Source organism: Oreochromis niloticus, linkage group LG23, assembly GCF_001858045.2.
Source record: "Oreochromis niloticus isolate F11D_XX linkage group LG23, O_niloticus_UMD_NMBU, whole genome shotgun sequence".
Taxonomy (NCBI): Eukaryota; Metazoa; Chordata; class Actinopteri; order Cichliformes; family Cichlidae; genus Oreochromis; species Oreochromis niloticus.
The window spans coordinates 38,143,606-38,164,428 of NC_031986.2; the positions used below are offsets into that span (position 1 = coordinate 38,143,606).

Consider the following 20,823-nt stretch of genomic DNA (forward strand, 5'->3'; position numbering starts at 1 on the left):
CTGACTGTCTTCACCCACCATTCATTTGAAACATTTTATTGAATAGGCCAGGGCTGGGTCGGTAGTTCCGCTTCCCCTTCGCCATAGCGGAATTATCCAAGGGCCGAAAAGATAGAAGAAAAGTTGCACTGTAAATAGTTGGAGTAACCATTGTACTAAGTTATTTATACACCGGCTGTACCACCGGGGAGCACTTGTTACGGTGGAATAACTTTTAAAGGATATACAGACGTTTTGCACACCGTCGAGGATCGTTCGGGACTGAAGTTCTAATCAAGTTTAACTGGTGTGGATTCTCCGGTAAGCTTCTCTGCTCCTGCGTCGCCTTCTTTAGCTAAATAAAGCTCATTTGTGCGGAATAGTTTGCGAATTGGCATGTTTAGTGATTTCTAAAGCACCGCTTAACAGTGTTATTTTTCGGGGATCATGGGGAGGAACCTTCAAGCCTGGTTGTCAAGTTAGCGTTAGCTGAAAGCTCTATTTAAGGCTTGCAGTCGCTATTATAGCTTGCTAATGTTAGCTTCGGGCTAGCACACTTGTTGGCCAAGTAGTTATCCTAGCGTTAGCCCGCTAGCCGCCCCTGTTGTTACTCTGTTGAAGGGCATTTTGAGTAGACATTAAAGTAGGAACACCGTTATATGGAAATATGTGGTTCATTCATGAGGTTGTGCTCGTACATTATAAACCTTAAAATGAAGAAAGTAGGTGCAAGCTTTTCATTTTTGTGCACTAGATAAGGAGCAACTTCGTTCTCTGATTGTCATCTGGGCTCCTCTTCCACCTTTCAGATGTTAGAATACGAGCTGATTATTCGAGTTTGTCTGCTGTGTATCATGCTTATGTTTATTCCTGGGGCACCCCTGTCGACTCTATGCGCAGTTAACTTTGTAAAGTTGGTGCAGCAGGTCTCTGCAGCAGGTTTTGCACAAGTACAGAGAAAGTGTGATGTCACTGAAAACATGTCAGGCTTTGTGTAGGCTTTTCTGTCTGCTCAGGGTTCTTACGAAACTTTACACCTCCCAATGTTCCTACTTATTGAACCTTTGTAGCAAATTTAACTTATTTTATTATAGAGGGTGCTTGCTCTCTTGTCACTACAGCCTATTGTATTTCTAGCTTTATTACAGTGTAGTTATACTCTTTCATATATCTGTTTTCCTTCCAGGTACTTCTTGGTGTTTTCTTTCTCCTGCAGTGCATGAACACACCAGTGTCTCATGCTGATGTGAGCGCCGCCTTCCTCCCTCACCACTTACTATCCTCACACGCTGTATTCCAGTCCCGGTTAGCCTTGTGAGGCTTGTAACCACCTCCTGGCCATGTGTGATAACGGAGATCCTGAGGATAAACCCCCTGCCCCTCCGGTCAGGATGAGCAGCACTATCTTCAGCACTGGCTCTGGCAAAGACTCACTTTCGGCTAACCACAGCTCTAAACCGCTGCCTTCTGTGCCTGAGGAGAGGAAGCGCAATAAGATCATCTCAATCTTCTCTGGGGCTGAAAAAAGTGAGATAAAAAGATCATAAGTTTGGCCTAAAATAAGTTAAAGTCTAGTGTTTGTAGCGAGTGTTGTCCTGGTCAATTTGGTTAAGGTTTGTTAAATTTCAGGTGGTAGAAAGAAAGATCGAGACAAAGAGCGGCCAGAAATCTCACCGCCTTCAGATTTTGAACATACCATACATGTTGGGTTTGACGCTGTAACAGGGGAGTTCACGGTGGGTTCGCTGTTTGGTTATTTTCATTTTTCACTCACTAAATTCTGCTCTCTTGCTACCAAAGCACAACATGTCCTTTAGATTAGAGCTTACATTATTGGACACTTTTTCCTTTCTGTTTTGAATACACAGGGTATGCCAGAGCAATGGGCTCGACTACTCCAGACCTCAAACATTACCAAGTCAGAGCAGAAAAAAAACCCACAGGCTGTGCTTGATGTCCTTAAGTTCTATGACTCTACAGGCAACGGTCGCCAGAAGTACCTCAGCTTCTCATCCTCTGGTGAGAATCATTTATGTTTTGGGTATCCTATTTAGGAGTAAACTGATCAGTGAGTGTCACAGCTTAATGACACTCAGACTTTTAGGTTCAAATTGACTATAGCTCCGTGGTTACTAAAAACACACTTTTTTCTAATTCACAGAAAAAGACACATTTACAGTAGGGCCTCAGTCCGTAAGTATCTTAGGACTTTTAAAAGGTGTTTTTTATATACTTTGTTTTGTCTAATACATGCTAACAAAATCTGCTGTGACTTTATTCCAGGCTGCCAAAAAAGGCACTGAACCCTCATCTCCAAACATCAAAGACATCGATGATGATGACGATGATGAAGCGCCTCCACCAGTTGTGGCACCAAGACCAGAACACACAAAGAGTGTAAGTCACCTGCCAGATGTTGGCCTTACAGCGTAACGATTATTATCAGAATTCATTTAAAAATATTTTTATTTCACCTTCTAATTCTAATGATTTTGTTTTTCCTTTTTTAAATAACAATTTAAAAATAATCTTGATCTTTGGCTAATGTTTGTTGTATTTTGCAGGTATATACTCGCTCTGTCATCGACCCCATCCCTGCTCCAAGCACGTGTCCGGACGGAGATGTGGCCTCCAAGGCTGCAGACAGGCAAAAAAGGAAGGGCAAGATGTCAGATGAAGAGATCATGGACAAACTGAGTAAATTTTTCTTACTTCATCATTAGTCTCGCGTAAATACAGTAGACATAATTCATGTTTCCTGTCACTTCCATTTGCCATTTCATTTAACACATGTTTTAAATGTGGTTTACAGGAACCATAGTCAGTATTGGGGATCCCAAGAAGAAGTACACCCGATATGAAAAGATTGGCCAGGGGTAAGCGAAGAGTTGCTGTTTATATTACAGTTTTTATTGTTTATGTTATAAAACAGGCAGTTGATTTTCAATCTAAATTGTCCAGACCTAAGTAAATATTTACAGCGGTTAGCCTTTTTGATATCAGATAGTAGGGCTCGATCGATATTAGCCATTTGCATATACATAGGTAACAACATTTCGAATGGCTGAAATGCAAAATTAGAAAGTGAGGAAACGATGGGCAAAACACACTTGGTCCACGTTAGGAGTGTTGATACTGAATAGTTTATTCGTCAGAGGCCGCTCTGCAAGTTTCCTCTTAGGAGCAAGTGTTTGAAATGCCACAAGCAACGTAAATGAGTAATTCACATCTGCTTGTAACAGTATGAATAAGTTTATTTTGAAAATGGACTGTTTGTTATCTTAGCAGGGACTGATATAATAACTAATAAATAACAAGGAAAGTTTGTTTGCTGTATCTGAAAGAAACGGTATCAGTTGATATGCTATATGAGATTTTTAAATCACCAGAGATTGGTATTGTTCAGTCTCTTGTAGATACTGACAATAGGAGGAGTTTTAAACTGGTGAAGTTATTTACTGGCAAATTTTGCCAGAAGGGCGGTATTGTCTGTAACAGTTTCACCTTTTCTAGTTTGACAAGTCCATTTTTTTCTGTTGTGAAATGGCCCTGGAGCAATGTTACCGTGAGAAAAATAGTTGTAGACTAATAACTTTCATTATGATTAATAGCAGATGTGTCATATTATTAATGTTCATTAATATGTTTAATGTTTTCAAATCCCTTGTTTCTCCAGAGCAGGATTTTTATCAGCTTTTTCCAGAAGGTGTTATAAAAACAAAGAATATAGCAGTTTGACTCTGTTTTTACTTCTGATCATCCCACCCCAAAAACAGAAAGTGAAATTTCACAACCAGCTTTTAGTTTGGAGAATCTTCAGCATCGGGTTTAATGTCAAAGTTTAGTTTATAAGATTGAAAAGTTATTTATAAGTGACACATAAATAATTGTGTTTCTCAGGTATAACATTCCTAATTAAGATGTGATTCTTTTCAATTCATACAAACATAAATTCTCTTTAGTATTACTGACTTTAAGTAAAACATTTAGTAAGTAAAAATGCATTTGAAGAATAATTGTGAGTGTATAGTTTCTTACAATGTGTGTTGAAGTAAATAAATAATCTTCCTCTTTTTACAGGGCATCGGGAACAGTATTCACAGCCATTGATGTATCCACGGGACAGGAGGTAAAGACTGATTGAGTAATGGACTAGGTGGTGTCAAAACAATGAAAATAATAAGGATCATAGCAAGCGGGGCTATTATAATACTGCTTAAGTGCCTTCAGAAAGAACTAATTTCAGCTTGCAGCATAAGTAAGAAGCTAAAGCCATTTTTGAAAGGATTGGACTGCACCTTTTATTTATTTTTTATTATTCACTTATAAAAATGATTGTGAGGCAGCTGGTAGTTACTAAAAAGATTATTTGGGTGGTAATACGTAGGTGCACAGTTTTAGTTTATAGTGAGCAGATGAACACTGAACATGTTGTAACTAGAAGGAGCTTTTAGGGAGTTTTACTAAAGAGATAACATGGTGAAGGTGTTCAGGTAGTACATTTGAGACGTTGCTGTGGAGTGAAGTTTGTAATGATCTGGGTTGCCAGGAATTTTGTAAGTGTTGTAAGTAGTTGGCTGTGTAGCCAGAATAACAGGGAGATCCATCCAAACAACTTTAAAGCGAGAACTGCAGTGTCTTGGGTCTCCATCAATGTACCTGACAAGTAGATCTGATGAACGATGTACTTTATTTATCCCCAGAAATGATATATTATTGTGTCATAGTAGCCACAAATATGAAAAGCAATCTAGCTCAATAAAAAACAGTTTTATTATTTTAATTGTAGCAAACAAAAAATGAAGAAGTTGAATTAAGTTAAACTGAGCAAGAGCTATCAGTTATGCAACAAGAAGTATCTTAAGTCCACCATCTGCACCAACCACTAAATCCAGTAAACTCATTTTATCTCTTAAAGGCATATGCGTATACAGCTGTTCGATATAACGATATATATCGGATGACGATAGAAAAACGTCTATCGTTTCATTTTACGCTATCGTTTGTTTCGTGGTGTCGCAAAATAAACTGTTTACGACAATATTTTTTCATTATTTTGATGGTCACTGTAGTGGCTATATTAATTTCCTAAAGTTCTCTCTTTCTCTTATATTTAATATAACTACACTACAGACGGACAAGCGCTTGTTTTTATGCGTTGTCATTAGCAACAACGAGGGTAAAACCACCTTGTGTCCGCTTGTTTATTTTCCACATAAACCTTTCACAATAAAGCTCAAGATCCTGTTGAGACTTTTCAAAATAAACTGAATCACGTGAAAGATGCAGAGTATTTACGGATGAGAAGCAAAAAAGAGCCGTCAGGTGCTAAAAAATAAACCTTAGACTCAAACGTTAGAACAGGCTTTCCCCCGCAGCATGCTGTGTAATAAATACTCACAAAGAAAACGGCGGCCGTTACAACTTATGTCTAAAAATGTATCGTTTCATGCATCAGTTAAAACACTGGACTCCAGGTACGCGACGCCCAGCTGGAAACACTTCGCGCAAGTCGAGCTGCCCGAGATTCACAGAATTTACAGAAAATGTTACATTTTTGTGATTTATATCGTTATCGGACGATAGATGTCTTAATATCGGGATATGAGATTTTGGTCATATCGCACAGCCCTATATGCGTATGTTGTGTGTTTTTACTTCGTCTTTCACAGGTTACTGTGTGACGCTTTACATTAGGAGAAAACATTTTTGAATGTTAAACCCAGAGTGAACTAAAGATCACATATGTTTTTTCACACTGCCAGGTCGCCATTAAACAGATCAACTTACAAAAGCAGCCGAAGAAGGAGCTGATTATCAACGAGATTCTAGTGATGAAGGAGCTCAAGAACCCAAACATTGTCAACTTTTTAGACAGGTGAGAGTGAACGTAAACCTACAGCCTGGCAGGTTTTTAAACTTTTTTACAGTACTTTTTGTCTGATTGTTCACATGCGTTTATTTTATGTGCCAGTTTCCTGATGGGGGAGGAGTTATTTGTGGTGATGGAATATCTTGCTGGTGGCTCGCTGACAGATGTGGTTACAGAGACCTGTATGGATGAGGCCCAGATAGCTGCTGTCTGCCGAGAGGTACGTTACATTTTGCAGTCCTGTAAACTAAACTGACCCCCACTTTATGTAAAAGGTGTAATAAAAAATGCCATCTTTCCCTCTCTCAATTCTTTTTTTCACCCAGTGTTTACAAGCATTGGATTTCCTACACGCAAATCAGGTCATCCACAGAGACATCAAAAGTGACAATGTGTTGCTTGGGATGGATGGTTCTGTCAAGCTAAGTGAGTTCTGTGCTGTAATTATGATAAAAATTGCATTGTTAAATCCTTCTGGTGTAAATCGTTTCACTCTTCTTCATGTCTTCAACAGCCGATTTTGGCTTTTGCGCCCAGATCACTCCAGAGCAGAGCAAACGCAGCACCATGGTAGGCACGCCTTACTGGATGGCTCCTGAAGTGGTGACCAGAAAGGCTTATGGGCCTAAAGTAGATATTTGGTCACTGGGTATTATGGCCATTGAGATGGTTGAAGGAGAACCTCCCTACCTGAATGAGAATCCACTACGAGTGAGTGCAGAACACTTTCACACCTTTTAGTTTAGACACCTTTAATATAGTTTAGAGCAGCGTGGGGAAATATATACCATTTTTAAATAAAATGTTTCCAATTTAATCATCTGTACAGTGTTTACAAGGTCACAGTTTTACACATAAGTAATTCACACTCAGCCAGTTTGACTTGATTCATTTCCTTTAAGTGTGTTGTTTCCCAAAACTCTGCTTTAAAGTTTTTATTTGTTTGTCTCTTCCCCTTTGACAGGCATTATACCTAATTGCTACAAATGGCACACCTGAGCTTCAGAATCCTGAGAAGCTGTCTCCAATATTCAGAGATTTTCTAAACCTGTGCCTGGAAATGGATGTAGAGAAAAGAGGCAGTGGCAAAGAGCTCCTGCAGGTTACAAACGTTTCCAGTTATTGGCTACTTTTTTAACTCTTCAATGTTTTACTTAAGTTTGTGGTTCAGGCCAGTAATATTCTCTTTTCACATCCACATCTTTTTCAGCATCCATTTTTGAAGCTGGCGAAACCCCTCTCCAGTCTCACACCTCTCATCTTGGCAGCCAAGGAGGCCATGAAGAGCAATCGTTAGCTGATGAAAGTAGCTATCCTGCCTTCCCATGCTGTGCACAGATATGTGCCAACTATTTAGATTTTGTGCCAGACAATAGGCTGAGAGTGGTGTTCCACTCTTGATGCACCAGCCTTATAAGCCCTGACAAACCTCACTGTGAAGAAGACCAAAAATCTAGAGCACAACCCCACCGCTGTCCATATGAACTCTATTCATTCTCAGATGTCAGAAGACAAGTCAAACTCAAGTGCTTAGTATCAGAGTCGGGCATAGTTAATTTTGTACATCAACTCTTCTGGTGATAAGTTAGGGCTAGGCTTGTATTTAACTTGGAATGAAGAAGATGCCTAGTTCTACTTAGTTTTTTTAATCAACTGCCTTAAACAAATGCAAAATGTTGCCTAATGTATTGTTGATTGTCTCAGTGTCTCTCTTCCCATGATTTTTACTACCTTTGTAATTGATCTTTTCAGCTTGTCGGTGTCTTAGTTATTTTGATACTTGAATTTTATGTTTGTCCCCCTTCTTGTCACATATTGTCTCATTCAGTGAACACTTGTGCTATTTCCACATCCACCCATGGTTTAAGGACATTTCTTTTATTGGTTTTTATAGGAAACATTTCAGTGGAGTCATCATCATGAACATGTGTTGTGATTATGTCGTTCTACATTTGTTACACACAACAGAGCTACTGTACCTGTTATTCCCCTGTATCTTTATAGTCTTCTGATACCAGAGGCGCACCTTACAGGCAAATTAAAATGTTAGATTGACAGGGTTTCTACTTTCTTCTCTGTTGTTATTAAAAATGAGTATTGTATGTTGAACTCTGTCCTTGTGTCCGTGTTGACTAAACAAATGCTCTTTTTCCCATGTGTATATTGTGTACTTAACTAGTTTGAAAAACGTGACCATATGATACTGGTTGGATACAAAGGCTGGTAAAGACAATTTGTTAACGGTTTCTCTTCTGGACGACTAACAACCTTGTCTGCGCACTCAAATAAATTCAACTGTTTTTACTTTTGTGATTTGGGTGTGAGTGTGATTGATGTGTAAAGAGACCATCCGTTACTTCTAAAGCCACACAAAGTCAAAGTAGTATAGAACAAGAATTACAAGGCCTGCAATTAATTGTTTGTAGAATCAATGAATAATTTCTCTGTAATATGGTTTGATGTTGATATAACTAAACTACAAAGATACAAGATGCTTGTAGGGTTAATTCCTAATCTGCTGATTTTGGGGTTTTTTTGATTTTCCGAGGTGTGAATCATGTTGTTTGCCTTTATTTTGAAGGATTAACCCGGAAGTATATCAGTTGTAGCTACTCGCAGAGGGTCATACTGCTGTAGTTAGAGGTAACCCGCTGTTACTATTAGGGCTAAATTGTTATCTGACTTTTGTGTGTAATGGCACTCCACTTGAAAGACAAAGAAGCTTACCAGAGACTGAACTACCTTTACCAGGTTGGAGAAAGTTTTAGTTAATTATCGTCACGATGCTTCCAGCTACAGTCACATGCTACATGAATGCTAGCATGCTCTCTGTTTTGAATGTGGTCACTCAGCTGGTTTCTTACGTTTTTCCACAGGCTGCACATTGTGTTTTAGCTCAAAATCCGGAAAATGTGGAGCTGGCTCGTTTCTACTGCTTCTCACAGAAGACGATTGCAAAGCGTCTCGTTCTCAGACAGTAAGTTGAGATGATAATCACGTGTACTTAATTTTTAACTAATCCCGTTGATCACATTGTCTGGGGAGCAAAAGAGTAATGCAGGATATTTCGGCGTGCCACAGAGCTCCCTTTAGATCAAGTATTGAACTATTGAGATGGAAAAAAAAAAGAGTTATGGCCAATAGTGTTAAATATACGATACAGTACGAACTACACAAGCACACATAAGGACCAGAGATCGTTTAGTGGGCCCTGTGCTCACAGACCAGCAGCTCAGTTGGCGTTTGTCTGGAACATCTGCCACGTTTACCCTGCTGTATTCACAAATGAGAGCAGGCTCACACTGAGAATGTGTGGACAAGTGTTATGATGTTAGTGTGTAGCTGTGTGAAGATTCACATATATTTACATGAGACTGATCTTCGAGGTGATGGACAGTAGTAAAATCAGAATGTACTTAAAGATGGAATAACATTTTAATATTTCAATTTATGTAGAGATCCATCGGTGAAGAGAACATTGTGCAAGAGGTGCTGCTCGTTGCTCATCCCGGGTGTAACCGCTACAACAAGACAAAAACGTAAGCCCCTATTATCTTTCAATCCCTACGTAATGTAGGCAGTCACTTTCTGTCCTGTGTTTCAGAAATGGTTGATAATGAATAAATATTAAAATTTTATTTATTTATTTATTTAAACTGAATTTCTTTAATAAGGAAAAAACAGCAAGACTCGCTTTACCGTGATGAGATGTCTCAGTTGTGGACAGAGGAAGACCTTACTGAATAATCCAGATTACTGTTTATGGGCAGACCGAGCCGAGGCTCAGCTGGAGCAGCAAAAGCAAAAAGGTGACAAACTTAAAACTTACATTTAAGACTAAACATACCCTAACAAAATATGGCTTATATAAGCATACTGCCAAAATTCAGTAATTAAGAAATTCATGTTTGCTTGCACACGGGACTTTCATGACAAAAAATTTGTGCTAATTTTTTTTCTCTCTTTCTTTCATACAGATTCAATCACTTCTGCTAAAAATCAGCCAAAAGACACGAAGAATGACGGGTCACAGACATCAAAACCCAGTTCTGCTCCGGGTGCTACCAGCACGTAGCAGCCGTGGTTCTGCTCTACTTGCTTAACATATAAAGGACTGTTCTTAATAAAAGTTAATATATAGTTTTGTTGTGTCACATCCACCCACAGACTAGGGAAGGTTTTTTGAATGTTATTTTTATGAAATTACTTCTTTTAATTTTATTGACAGTTTTTTTGGGGGGGGGTTTAGCTTTTCTGATTACAAGGGTTTTTTGTTTTTTGAATGCTAACACTAACATTGCTAATTTTTGTCATGTGTATTTTGTAAATTGTTTTGTTTTTTTTTTTCAAATAAAAACTTATGTCATGATTAAAAAAGAAACGGGACAAAATTTGAAGATTTTCTTTTTTCTTTTTATTTTTTTGATAAATTGTTAAATTAAAAACATCTCTTTACAGCTGAGCACTGGTAAGTCAAGTTTTGCATTTAAGAAAAAAACTTTCACTGTTTCTTCTTTTCTGCTTTGTCTGTCTTGGGCACTCTGAAACGTGTCTTCTGGGAGTATAGCAGATTCTTGGCAAAGATTCTGGGAATATGGCCCATGTACAGGAGAACAGCCAAAGTCATACCTAGAAATCAAATGTTTATTGTATGTATTGTGTTCATTTTTAAAGACCTGAAAGTACATGCACATTTAATCAGTTTACCTGTGAGAGAGCCCAGCCAGTAAACCACTGCATACTCTGCAAAGGTAAATCCAGAACAGTGGAAGGTGAGTCCATACGCCAGTGATGGATTCATGTAAGCTGAGGTATAACCTTTGGCTGAAGAAAAGAATAGAAAAATACAGTTTTTGTTAAATTTTCAGCTTGAGTCAGCTTAACTTTCAAAGTCAAAATTAAACCATTTCCTCTTTAAAAAAAAAAAATGCAAATAAGGGATCCTTTGGCATCAAAAAGCAGAAGGTAAAATGTTTAAATAATACAACGATTAGGAAAGCCAGTTATTCCAAGGCTTACCTGAATGGGACAGGAATGTGAGGAGGACAGCAATCAGGGGTACTCGGATCAGAGCAGATCGGCGGCATAGGTTTAAGTGGATGAGGTGCAAGACGAGAGCACAGGCAAACTCGGTAAAAAATCCCTGAACCACAGAAACCAGCAGAGATGTGCTGCATTCACTGACCATCAGGTTTTTGATCATGTGCATGTCTGTCAGCTCCAGGCTCCAGTAGTATTTGGCTGCAAGAAGGCCTAGGTGAGCCCCAATAAACTGGGCAGCAACATCAAGCAGTGTGGTTACGGTGGTGGCCTCAAGCTTCAGGAATTTCTGCACAGCCAGGGTGGGATTCCCTGATGCATCACCACAGATTATACCATGTGTGAGCAGTACCACAAACAGTATGGTTAAAGTCACATCAGGACCCAAACCCCCGGCCCACTCGCCCACCTCCACGATGGTCTGCACCTCCAGCCAACATGCCACCAGCATGAAAGAAGACGTGAACTCTGAGATGAAGCTGAACCGTGGCCATTTTTTAAGGAGAAATCGAACTGAGACTACAAAAGTCACAGCAGCCACCAAGTATCCGACAGACGCATTCAGTCCAGACATGGCTCAGACGAGATGTCCCCTTCTGTGTTTTGAAGAAAATGAAATTAGTGAGGGGCTGAATTTACCACTGTGCTCACTGTTTGACAACGTGGCACATGCACAGACACATTTCTTATCAGAGACACGTCAGGGTTTTTATCCCACAACCACCTGCCAAAATACACGTGGGCTTTTTCAAGGTCAGGTCAGAAAGCTGGCCTTTATTCAGTGATCATTTATTATCATCATTTTGTAAAAGCTCAGGTTAAAATGACTCCCCACTCTGTGTAGAAGAAATAAATGTACTGTGAATTTGTTTCTTGATACTGAAAAGCTTGTTTTTTTTGTTTTTTTGTTTTTTTTTAAACTTTTAGATAAAATTCATATATGAGGATTATACAGCCTGGAGTCTATATAGTAAATTGAAGCATGTATTGGTGATAGTTATAATTTTTAACACTGAATCAGTGTAGACCTTTTTCCCTAAGGGACTCAAGCTACTCTGAGCTATTGCACAGAAAATACATTTTTGAAAGAAGGTTACCACAAAACCCAGATTTCAATGTCAAGAATGTGAATACAATGTATTTTGTAAAATTTAAACAATGTGATTAACAAAGTCTGCACAGGGCATACAGTAACACAGAGGTTCTCAAACTGTGGGCCAGGCCACAGTTTGGGAACCTCAAGTGCCAAATGTATCCCTCTTACAGTGGTTTGGAGTGCCAAACCACTTATCCAGGAGACAGCAGCCTCCGGAGAAACCCATACCTCCATCCCTCTAGCTACCTCCTCCATCTCACCTTGGTGAATACTGAGGTGTTCCCGGGCCAGCCAAGAGATGTAATCTCTCTGTGGCAAGGGTGTACCCTGGGGCCTCCTCCCATTTGGACATGCCTAGAACACCTCGCCCAGGAGGCATCCTGATTAGATGCCTAACCACCTCAGCTGTAGGAGCTATTCATATGACCCCTATGGAAAAGAAAACATCAAATGGAAAGAGCACCTGGTGGTTACACCTTAGCCCATGGGGGTGCACATACACACACATTTTAAATGTGTATATATATATATATATATATAAATAAATGTAGCATGTATGTCCTAAGACGGCAACATGATGAGTAATGCTACAAGAACTCTACCACATATATAGGAGATATAAATGGCAAAGGACAGAAGTTCAAGACATTCCTGATCATAGGACAGATATGAGGCAGCAATAAAACTCTTAACCTTATCTGCACATATCTTAAAATTTCCCTTGTGTGCGTTTATGCGTTTTCTTCAAGCCTTGATAATCTACAACCCTCAAAATATAAGAAAAGAAAATTAGGTTTAAAATACAACCTGTTAATTAAAGTGACAGATGTTAAAACTGTTAATAATTTTTAACAAGAGTCACTTGTGTCCATTTTTATTTTTCAATACCGAACTATCATAAAACACATAATTACATATAGAAATAATAATCTTTTTCTATTTCTTTTTTATAGCATACACAAAACATAAATGAGATAAATACCTATATACATGAATACCCCCCGCTCTCTCCCAATAATGAAAAGATAAATATTTTACAGAGAAAATGAATTACCCCCCCCCAAAAAAGAGGAAAAAAAAAACAAAAACAAAAAAAAAAAAACCAACATAAAATAAGGTCTTAACATTAATCAATATTAATATAAATCTTAACCAACAATAGTAACAATATTTGTGTTAGTGATTACTTGCTCTTCATCGAAACCAATTAATAATGCTGGGATATCTTTTTAAATAGAGTATTTTTATACGGTAAAACAACCACTGCCAGGAATAGCAGAAAAATTTGTACATCGTCCTATGGTGGATTACAGAGAGATATCTCGTGCTGGTACCTTTTCTAAGTATTTAAGTAATGGTTTCCAGTAAGTAAAAAATCTATCAGATGAGCCTCTGATGGAGAATTTTATCTTCTCCAATTTTAAGAGTCCTAAGATATCCTGTAGCCAGACTTTAATTAATGGTGGGTGAGATGATTTCCACAACAACAAAATTCTTTTTCTAGCAATGAGAGAAGCAAAGGCAATAATGTTATTTTGAATAGCTGTAGTTTGAAGGTTGTTTGGTGGTTTGCCGAATATAGCAATATGTGGAGTCGGAGTCAATTTTATACTCAATATATCCGAGATTATTTTGAAGAATTGATGCCAAAATTCAGATAGCCTAGGGCACGCCCAGAACATATGGGTAAGATTGCAAGGTATTTGTGAGCATCCGTTACACTTATCATCAAATTTATCTGGGTATAATTTTGACAGTTTTTCTTTACTGTAGTGTAATCTGTGGAAAACTTTAAATTGTATTAATGAAAGTCTGGCACAGCTAGAAGATGAGTTAATGGCCCTTACCGCTCCCTTCCAGAACAACTCAGAAAAACTTATATGAAGTTCTGACTCCCATTTCATCTTGGTCCTGTATAAAAGAGATTCACTAGGTGAAAAAGTTAGTTTATAAAGGTAAGAAATATGACCCTTTACCAAAGTTTTGGCTCTGAGAACCAAATCTATTCCACTGGAAGTTGGGATTTGTGGGAATAAGGTTGAACATTTCTTTGCAAAGTTTCGCAACTGGAAGTACCGAAACAAATCAGATTTATTAAGATTAAAGTGAGTAACTAATTCATTAAAACTTGCAAAAACATCGTTTACGTATAAGTCACCTAGAGTACCAAGTCCTTTATGTTCTAAAACAGAGAATCTTAAGTCCATCTTTGCTGGCACAAATAAGTGATTGTTGCAGATCGGGGTTGCGAGAGGGAGGCTAAGCCAACCAAAGTGGCGTCTTATTTGTGACCAAATTTTTAATGTTTCGGTGACAACTGGATTGGAAGACCGGCTTAGTAGGGATGATTGTGAGGTATCACATGCTAAAGCACGTAATGACGAGGAACAGGAGGCCGCTTCACTCTGGCACCAATTAATATGGGGAGACGTACACCACAATAATATATTATACATATTGGATGCCCAATAATACCCAATTAAATTAGGCAGTCCTAATCCTCCAGCTGATCTATCCCTATAAAGAAGCAAGCGACTAGCCCTTGGACGTTTACCGGCCCAAATGAATGATGATATAGCGTCATTTATAGCTCTGAAAAATGATTTAGGCAGATAAATAGGCAAACTTTGAAATACATATAGATATCTAGATAATACATTCATTTTAATAATTTGGATCCTACCAGCTAAAGACAGCGGTAGGTAGTTCCATCTTTGGAGGTCAGACTTAACTTTCATTGTAAGTAAAGTAATATTCTGTTCCCGCATTAATCTCAGAGATCGTGAGATTGCAATTCCAAGATATTTAAACCCCGAATTAGCCATTTTAAAGGGTATAGTTGATGTAGGTATCTCCGCAGCCATTTGATTGACTGGAAAGTATTCGCTTTTGGAGATGTTAAGCTTATATCCTGATAAATGTCCGAAAGAATCTAATACTGATAAAATGTGTGGGATATTTAGTAGAGGATCATTCACATAAAGAAGCAAATCATCTGCATAGAGCGACACTTTATGTTTTATACCCCATCTATCAATCCCTCCTAATCCTTTCACCTTTTTTAAAGCTACTGAGAGTGGTTCAATCACTAATGCAAATAATAACGGGGAGAGTGGGCACCCCTGTCTTGTCCCCCGAGAAAGTGGAAATGGAGTGGAACGTTGATTATTTGTACAGACAGAGGCGCAAGGAGAAGAGTAGAGTAATTTGACCCATGAAACAAAATTATTATTAAAACCAAATTTTCTTAAAGAGAAAAAGAGAAATGCCCATTCCACTCTATCGAAGGCTTTCTCGGCGTCAAGAGATATTATGGCTTCTGGAACGTTAGTGGATGATGGAGAGAGAATAACACCAAGAAGTCTTCTTATGTTAGAGTATGAACGTCTTCCTTTTATAAATCCCGTCTGGTCCTCTGAAATAATTGAGGGCATAATCGATTCTAGTCGTCGGGCTAGGATTTTTGCAAGAATTTTAATGTCTACTGGGAGGAGTGATATTGGCCGATAGGATGTGCAGCTCAGTGGGTCTCTGCCTTTTTTAAAAATTAAGGAAATAGTGGCTTGCATGAGTGTAGGTGGCAGAGTTCCTTGTTCGAACGAATAATTAAACATTTCCAGTAGAAGTGGGGCTAACTGATCTGAGAAAACTTTATAAAACTCGGCCGGGTAGCCATCCGGACCTGGCGATTTACCGCTATTCATTGATTGTATTGAATCTTTAATTTCTGAAATTGTAATAGGGGCGTCTAACTTTAAGTTATTTTCAGATGAAACTTTAGGTAGATCCAATTTTTCAAAAAAAGTGTTTAATTGACTTTCATCTATGAAAGATTCTGATTTATAAAGTTGAACAAAGAAAGATCTGAAAGTATCATTAATTTTATCTGGATCTGAAGATACTGAACCTAAATCATCAGTAATCTGTATAATTTGATTTGACGCGGTTTTAGTCTTCAGTTGCTGTGCCAGGAGACGGCCAGCTTTATCACCATGTTCATATACTAACCCTCGAGAACGGAGGAGAAGTTGTTCAGCTTCTGAAGTAAGAAGAATGTCTAGTTCTGTTTGAAGTCTTATTCTCTCTTTATAAAGATCAGGTGTATTTGTAAGAGAGATAGAATTGTCTATCTCTTTTATGGCCTTCTCCAACTCTTTCTGCTGTGATCTACGTATTTTATTAGAATAAGATGTAAAAGAGATAATTTTACCTCTAATATAGGCTTTTAAAGTGTCCCATAGGATGGATGGGGAAGTTTCATTATTTTCATTAGTTTCACAAAAAAAAGTAATCGACTCAGAAATGTATTTACAAAAGTTGGTCTCCGCCAGCAAGAGAGGATTTAGCTTCCAATATCTAAATCTCTTTGGCTTCATTGTAAAATGAAGATCTAATACCACTGTGGCATGATCTGATACGTTATTGGTAGATACTGAGTAGATACAATCTCAGAAATAAGCTTTTTATCTATCAGAAAATAATCTATTCGCGAAAATGTACGATGCACATGAGAAAAAAAAGAGTATTGTTTTACAGTTGGATGAGCGAAACGCCATGGGTCAACAAAGCCGTATTGGTTCATAAATGTAACAAAAGCCTGGGACATTTTCGACGCAGATGAACGAGGGTTAGATTTATCTAATGATGGATCAATAACACAGTTCATATCTCCTCCCATTATTAAAAGGTGAGAATTTAAATTTGGAATAGTAGCAAACAGTGAGGACACAAATTCATGGTCGTCCCAATTAGGAGCGTAAACTGAAATTAAGATAACCTGTCTTCCATATAGCTTGCCTGTGATGATGACATATCGACCATTTGAGTCTGTAATTACTTTATCCGTAGTAAAATTTGTATTTTTCCGAATTAATATTGCTGTGCCCCTTGTCTTTATATTAAAATTAGAATGAAAAATTTTATCAATCCATGATCTATTTAATTTCTTGTGATCAGAATTACATAAATGTGTTTCTTGAAGAAACATTATATCAGCATTTAAATCTTTAATGTGCGTCATAACTTTCGTACGTTTTATTGTGGCATTTAACCCTCCAGTATTTAGTGAAATTATCCTCACAGCCTGTCCACCAGTAATTTGCCCTTTGGTTACAGTGGCCATTATTCAATGTCTAGCAGTCGTGTTATCGTATCAGTCTCGACGAGCAAGCAACCACAAGTAATTATAGTCTTCTGAGCAAAAATTACACAATGGAAATAAAAAATAAGTACACACATGACATTGAAATTAAAATAAACAAAATTATATAAAAATGAAAATATTTCCTTAAACATCAACCCTAGTCCCCAAATGTCGTACTTCCCTTTCTCCATCTCCTTTCCTCTCCTTTACCCGTCTCAGCTTTACAGCTCTTTAACAAAACAACTAAACCTCCCATATTAACGAATGTAGACAGTCCAGACATACACACACACACACACACACACACACACACACACACACATACATATATATGCACACATATATACATATGTATACATATACACATACATACATATACACACATACACTGAAAAAGTTTAAAGTTAAAAAAAAAAAAAAAAAAATTACCTCGCAGGGATTTAATCACCCAAAACTAAACTTACATTAATCTGAAAAAGTTAGCCTCTATTACTTTATAACTTTTTATTTTAATTCTATAATACATTTCCAGGCCTTAATCTCGAGTAAGAGGTATAATGTAAAATAAATTACAACATTTTATACAGTCCTAAGTTAATTTGAAATAAAAAATTACTTCTGAATCAATTGGGACAGTCCCAGATCAGAATAAGTGAAAATAAAAAATAACACCGCCTTTAGGCTGATGAATTTACATCAGTCAAAAATTCTGAATTTTTAAACTAAACCAAATAACAAATATCGCAACTGTCCTCAGGATAACAATAGACGGTGAGTCTTGACGGGCTCCCGCCTCCGTTTAACGACTTACCGGGACAGAATCAATTCCTCTTATTAGAAAGGTAATAGGCGTTACTCACATTAGCCTTAAAAAAAAAAAAAAAAAAAAAAAAAAAAAAAAAACAGCATTAAGGTTTTAAAGTTTGTTAAACAGGTCCCGGGGTTTGTTGATATTTTCCCACGAAAGAAGTGGCTTCCTCAGGTGATGAAAATCTCTTCTTCTCGCCGCTCTCCAGAGTAATTTGTAAACGAGCTGGGAAGCGAAGCGTTGGCCGTAAGGCTAAGTTGTAGAGGTCAGCCATCACCGATCGGTACTTAGCTCGTTCCTCAGCGACTTCAGGCGTATAGTCCTCAAAGATCTGAACTGGTGACCCGCGGTAATGGAGCTTGCCTCGTTGTTTACGAGCCTCTCGAATTATCAGCTCTTTGGTCTGATACCGATGAAGACGGATTATTACCGGTCTAGGTCGAGCACCAGATTGTGGTTTAGCGACCAGTGTCCTATGGGCTCGATCCAGTTCAGGGGGGGACTGAAGAATTTGATCACCTAGTACTTCAACCAGAAAGTCAGCAAAGAAGCTTGTAGGTCTAGGTCCTTCTATTGACTCCGGGAGACCAATTATCCTGATATTGTTTCTGCGGCTACGGCTTTCTAGATCAATGGTCTTGGCTTTTAACTTAGTATTACTTTCTGCCAGTGCTACACACCTCTCCTCCAGGGCTTGAAGTCGTTGCTCTTGTAGTTCAGCGTGGGATTCCAGCAAATTCATTCGCTGACCATGTTCTGTAATCGTTGTTTGTATCTTATCAAGCCTTGCTTCTAGGGTCGCGAATGAAGTTTTAAAGTCAGCTGAGATGCTGGCTCTATGCTCTTCTAGCATGTTGGCTATGCTAGTCAACGCCGTACTATCCACTGTCAGAGAGGTAGCAGCGTCATCTTCATTATCTGTCATTGTAGTCGCCTTTTTCTTCCTTGGCATTCGTAAAAATGTGTTTGGGTTTCAAAAAATAAACTTTTTCAGTATTGGTGAGGTTCAATCTTCTGAGAAAATATAAGCTTTTAAAGTTGCTGCTGCGGAGAGCTGAGATGGCGCTGCCTTCACATGCTTCACCAAAAGTTTTCTCAGTTTCACAAGAGTCACAAATATAAAACACAATTCAAGACAATCCATCCAACAATTAATGAGATATTACAGCCTGGCATTTTTTCTTAAAACTGGACTGAAAGAAAACAAAAATTATCTGCTTTGAATCAAATTCACCTTTACCAGTTTTGTGTAAATTTGTGTGAACTTTAGCTATCCAAACTCATTATCCAGAAGACTTTTATTATCCATTCATGTTTGGGATAAAAGCATAATGTTTTCTAATCTTCCCAATTGCAGTGGCCTCAATGCTCCTGCAAACTAATCAGGAATAGCCCAAGGAAGAAAAGTAAACCCCCATCAACAAAGGTGATGTGTTGCTGTAGCTTTAACCTCTGAACGTGCACCTTGGAAGTAGGTGAGGTGAGCATATTTCGGAACAGGGGACACTCAGAGCTCTGTTGTCTCCAGAACATACTTGTTCCTGTCATGTGCTTAAACAATATTTGGCAGGTCTTTTTCAGTATTGTGGCAAAAAGGTGTAATTGTTTGTTTTGCACTCACAAGGAATGTATTCGCCTCCATCTTGTGACTGAGAGTAAACATGGTACATTTTATACGTCTTAATGCATTCTCAATCATCCAGGTAAGTAAATCTCCAAAGGTTGAGTCTATTTTACTGGATGTAGCGTTTTCAGTGGGAGAAACGTTTCGTCACTTGGCCATTGATCAGTGGTTGTTGATCAGTGGTCGTGAGAATTTGCATAATCATGATGATGGAACTGACCTCCCAGCCAATTGTTCCTTAAGTAGGCTGGTTTCAGTCATTATGCAAATGTACTGTTTATAAGATTAGGGGAACCTGCAGTCAGCTGAGACTGAAGAAGTCACTTGGAAAACGCTACGTGCAGATGAACAGAATCAACTTTTGGAGATACATTTTATACTGCTGCTGCACATGATCATAGTATGAAATATGATTCATGCAATTAATTGCATGGGTTACTTATAGCTGTATATGTAAAACCACAAATCTAAAACTTGTGTGAAAAATCTTGATGCAATAATAAATTAGGGCTTCAGTTTCACTGACCATATTAGGACTGTAACTAAATCAGCCTTTTGGAATCTTAGTAATTTGGCTAAACTGAGATATTTTTATCTGGAGAAGCTCATTCATGCTTTTTTTTCTGTAGAGTAGACTGTTGCAATGATCTTTTTCTTGGCCTCCCATATCACTCCAATTCTCTGCTCCCTGCATTGGCTTCCAGTAAAATATAGAATTGAATTTAAAATATTACAGATTGTTTATAAATCTTTGAATGGTTTTGGCCCTAAATATAAATCTATAGTGTTTAATGTATACAAACCTAGTAGGTCTCCAAGGTCTGCAAGATCTGGTCACCTAGTAGTGCACATATCCAAAAATAAAAACACAGCTTTTTTAAATATAAATTATATATGTTTGTGGGTTTTTTTAATGTATTTTATTATAATTCTTCCAAACACAAATGTATACAGAACAAAGTACACACACACACACACACACACACACACACAACTAAACTAAACTAAAAAGGCAAAGCAAAAAGAAAATAACAATTTTGGGGGTAAATGTTGTCACGGTCAAAACATTACAATTTTCCAAGAGAATAAAAGAAACAAAAAATAAAAGACACCTCATCACCACATTGAAATATATGCATGCCATTTTCCCCATAAGGCATCATATTTGGCTTTTTGCCGTCTTAAACTGTTGGTCAGCTGTTCCATGCATTGGATCGTCATAATGTACTTTCATTATGACAATCCATTGCCCTGTAGGAAG

General features: G+C 38.0%; 3 protein-coding genes across 3 annotated transcripts; 2 read left to right on the forward strand and 1 right to left on the reverse strand.

Annotated features, from left to right (window-relative positions):
• The first annotated feature begins 20 nt into the window (after positions 1 to 20).
• pak2b (p21 protein (Cdc42/Rac)-activated kinase 2b) lies at positions 21 to 8,164 on the forward strand. Its single transcript, XM_003439913.5, has 15 exons — positions 21 to 300; positions 1,166 to 1,506; positions 1,609 to 1,715; positions 1,848 to 1,998; positions 2,141 to 2,172; positions 2,263 to 2,376; positions 2,544 to 2,676; positions 2,792 to 2,855; positions 4,060 to 4,108; positions 5,745 to 5,857; positions 5,954 to 6,071; positions 6,178 to 6,277; positions 6,366 to 6,562; positions 6,816 to 6,953; positions 7,062 to 8,164. The coding sequence occupies exons 2-15, from the start codon at positions 1,320 to 1,322 to the stop codon at positions 7,146 to 7,148; spliced, it is 1,590 nt and encodes a 529-aa protein (XP_003439961.1). The 5' UTR covers positions 21 to 300; positions 1,166 to 1,319; the 3' UTR covers positions 7,149 to 8,164.
• A 275-nt stretch (positions 8,165 to 8,439) lies between these two features.
• On the forward strand, positions 8,440 to 10,232 carry rpp21 (ribonuclease P subunit p21). The gene is made up of 5 exons (XM_003439912.5): positions 8,440 to 8,602; positions 8,728 to 8,828; positions 9,308 to 9,390; positions 9,526 to 9,660; positions 9,829 to 10,232. Exons 1-5 carry the CDS (start codon positions 8,546 to 8,548, stop codon positions 9,924 to 9,926), a joined length of 474 nt encoding a protein of 157 aa, XP_003439960.1. The 5' UTR covers positions 8,440 to 8,545; the 3' UTR covers positions 9,927 to 10,232.
• Positions 10,233 to 10,242: 10 nt separating this feature from the next.
• aqp12 (aquaporin 12) lies at positions 10,243 to 11,574 on the reverse strand. Its single transcript, XM_003439911.5, has 3 exons — positions 10,871 to 11,574; positions 10,559 to 10,675; positions 10,243 to 10,480 (listed from the first exon to the last, which is right to left on the reverse strand). The coding sequence occupies exons 1-3, from the start codon at positions 11,463 to 11,465 to the stop codon at positions 10,353 to 10,355; spliced, it is 840 nt and encodes a 279-aa protein (XP_003439959.1). The 5' UTR covers positions 11,466 to 11,574; the 3' UTR covers positions 10,243 to 10,352.
• Positions 11,575 to 20,823: the final 9,249 nt, after the last annotated feature.

Excerpts from the sequence above, each read along its gene's own strand:
- pak2b (XM_003439913.5), top strand. The coding sequence starts at position 1,320 with ATGTGTGATAACGGAGATCCTGAGGATAAACCCCCTGCCCCTCCGGTC. Across the intron at positions 5,858-5,953 it reads ATTGTCAACTTTTTAGACAG|TTTCCTGATGGGGGAGGAGT; the intron begins GTGAGAGTGAAC and ends TTTATGTGCCAG. Across the intron at positions 6,072-6,177 it reads TAGCTGCTGTCTGCCGAGAG|TGTTTACAAGCATTGGATTT; the intron begins GTACGTTACATT and ends TTTTTCACCCAG.
- rpp21 (XM_003439912.5), top strand. The coding sequence starts at position 8,546 with ATGGCACTCCACTTGAAAGACAAAGAAGCTTACCAGAGACTGAACTAC. Across the intron at positions 8,603-8,727 it reads GACTGAACTACCTTTACCAG|GCTGCACATTGTGTTTTAGC; the intron begins GTTGGAGAAAGT and ends GTTTTTCCACAG. Across the intron at positions 8,829-9,307 it reads AAGCGTCTCGTTCTCAGACA|AGATCCATCGGTGAAGAGAA; the intron begins GTAAGTTGAGAT and ends CAATTTATGTAG.
- aqp12 (XM_003439911.5), bottom strand. The coding sequence starts at position 11,465 with ATGTCTGGACTGAATGCGTCTGTCGGATACTTGGTGGCTGCTGTGACT. Across the intron at positions 10,676-10,870 it reads CACATTCCTGTCCCATTCAG|CCAAAGGTTATACCTCAGCT; the intron begins GTAAGCCTTGGA and ends TCTTTTCTTCAG. Across the intron at positions 10,481-10,558 it reads CTGGCTGGGCTCTCTCACAG|GTATGACTTTGGCTGTTCTC; the intron begins GTAAACTGATTA and ends TTTGATTTCTAG.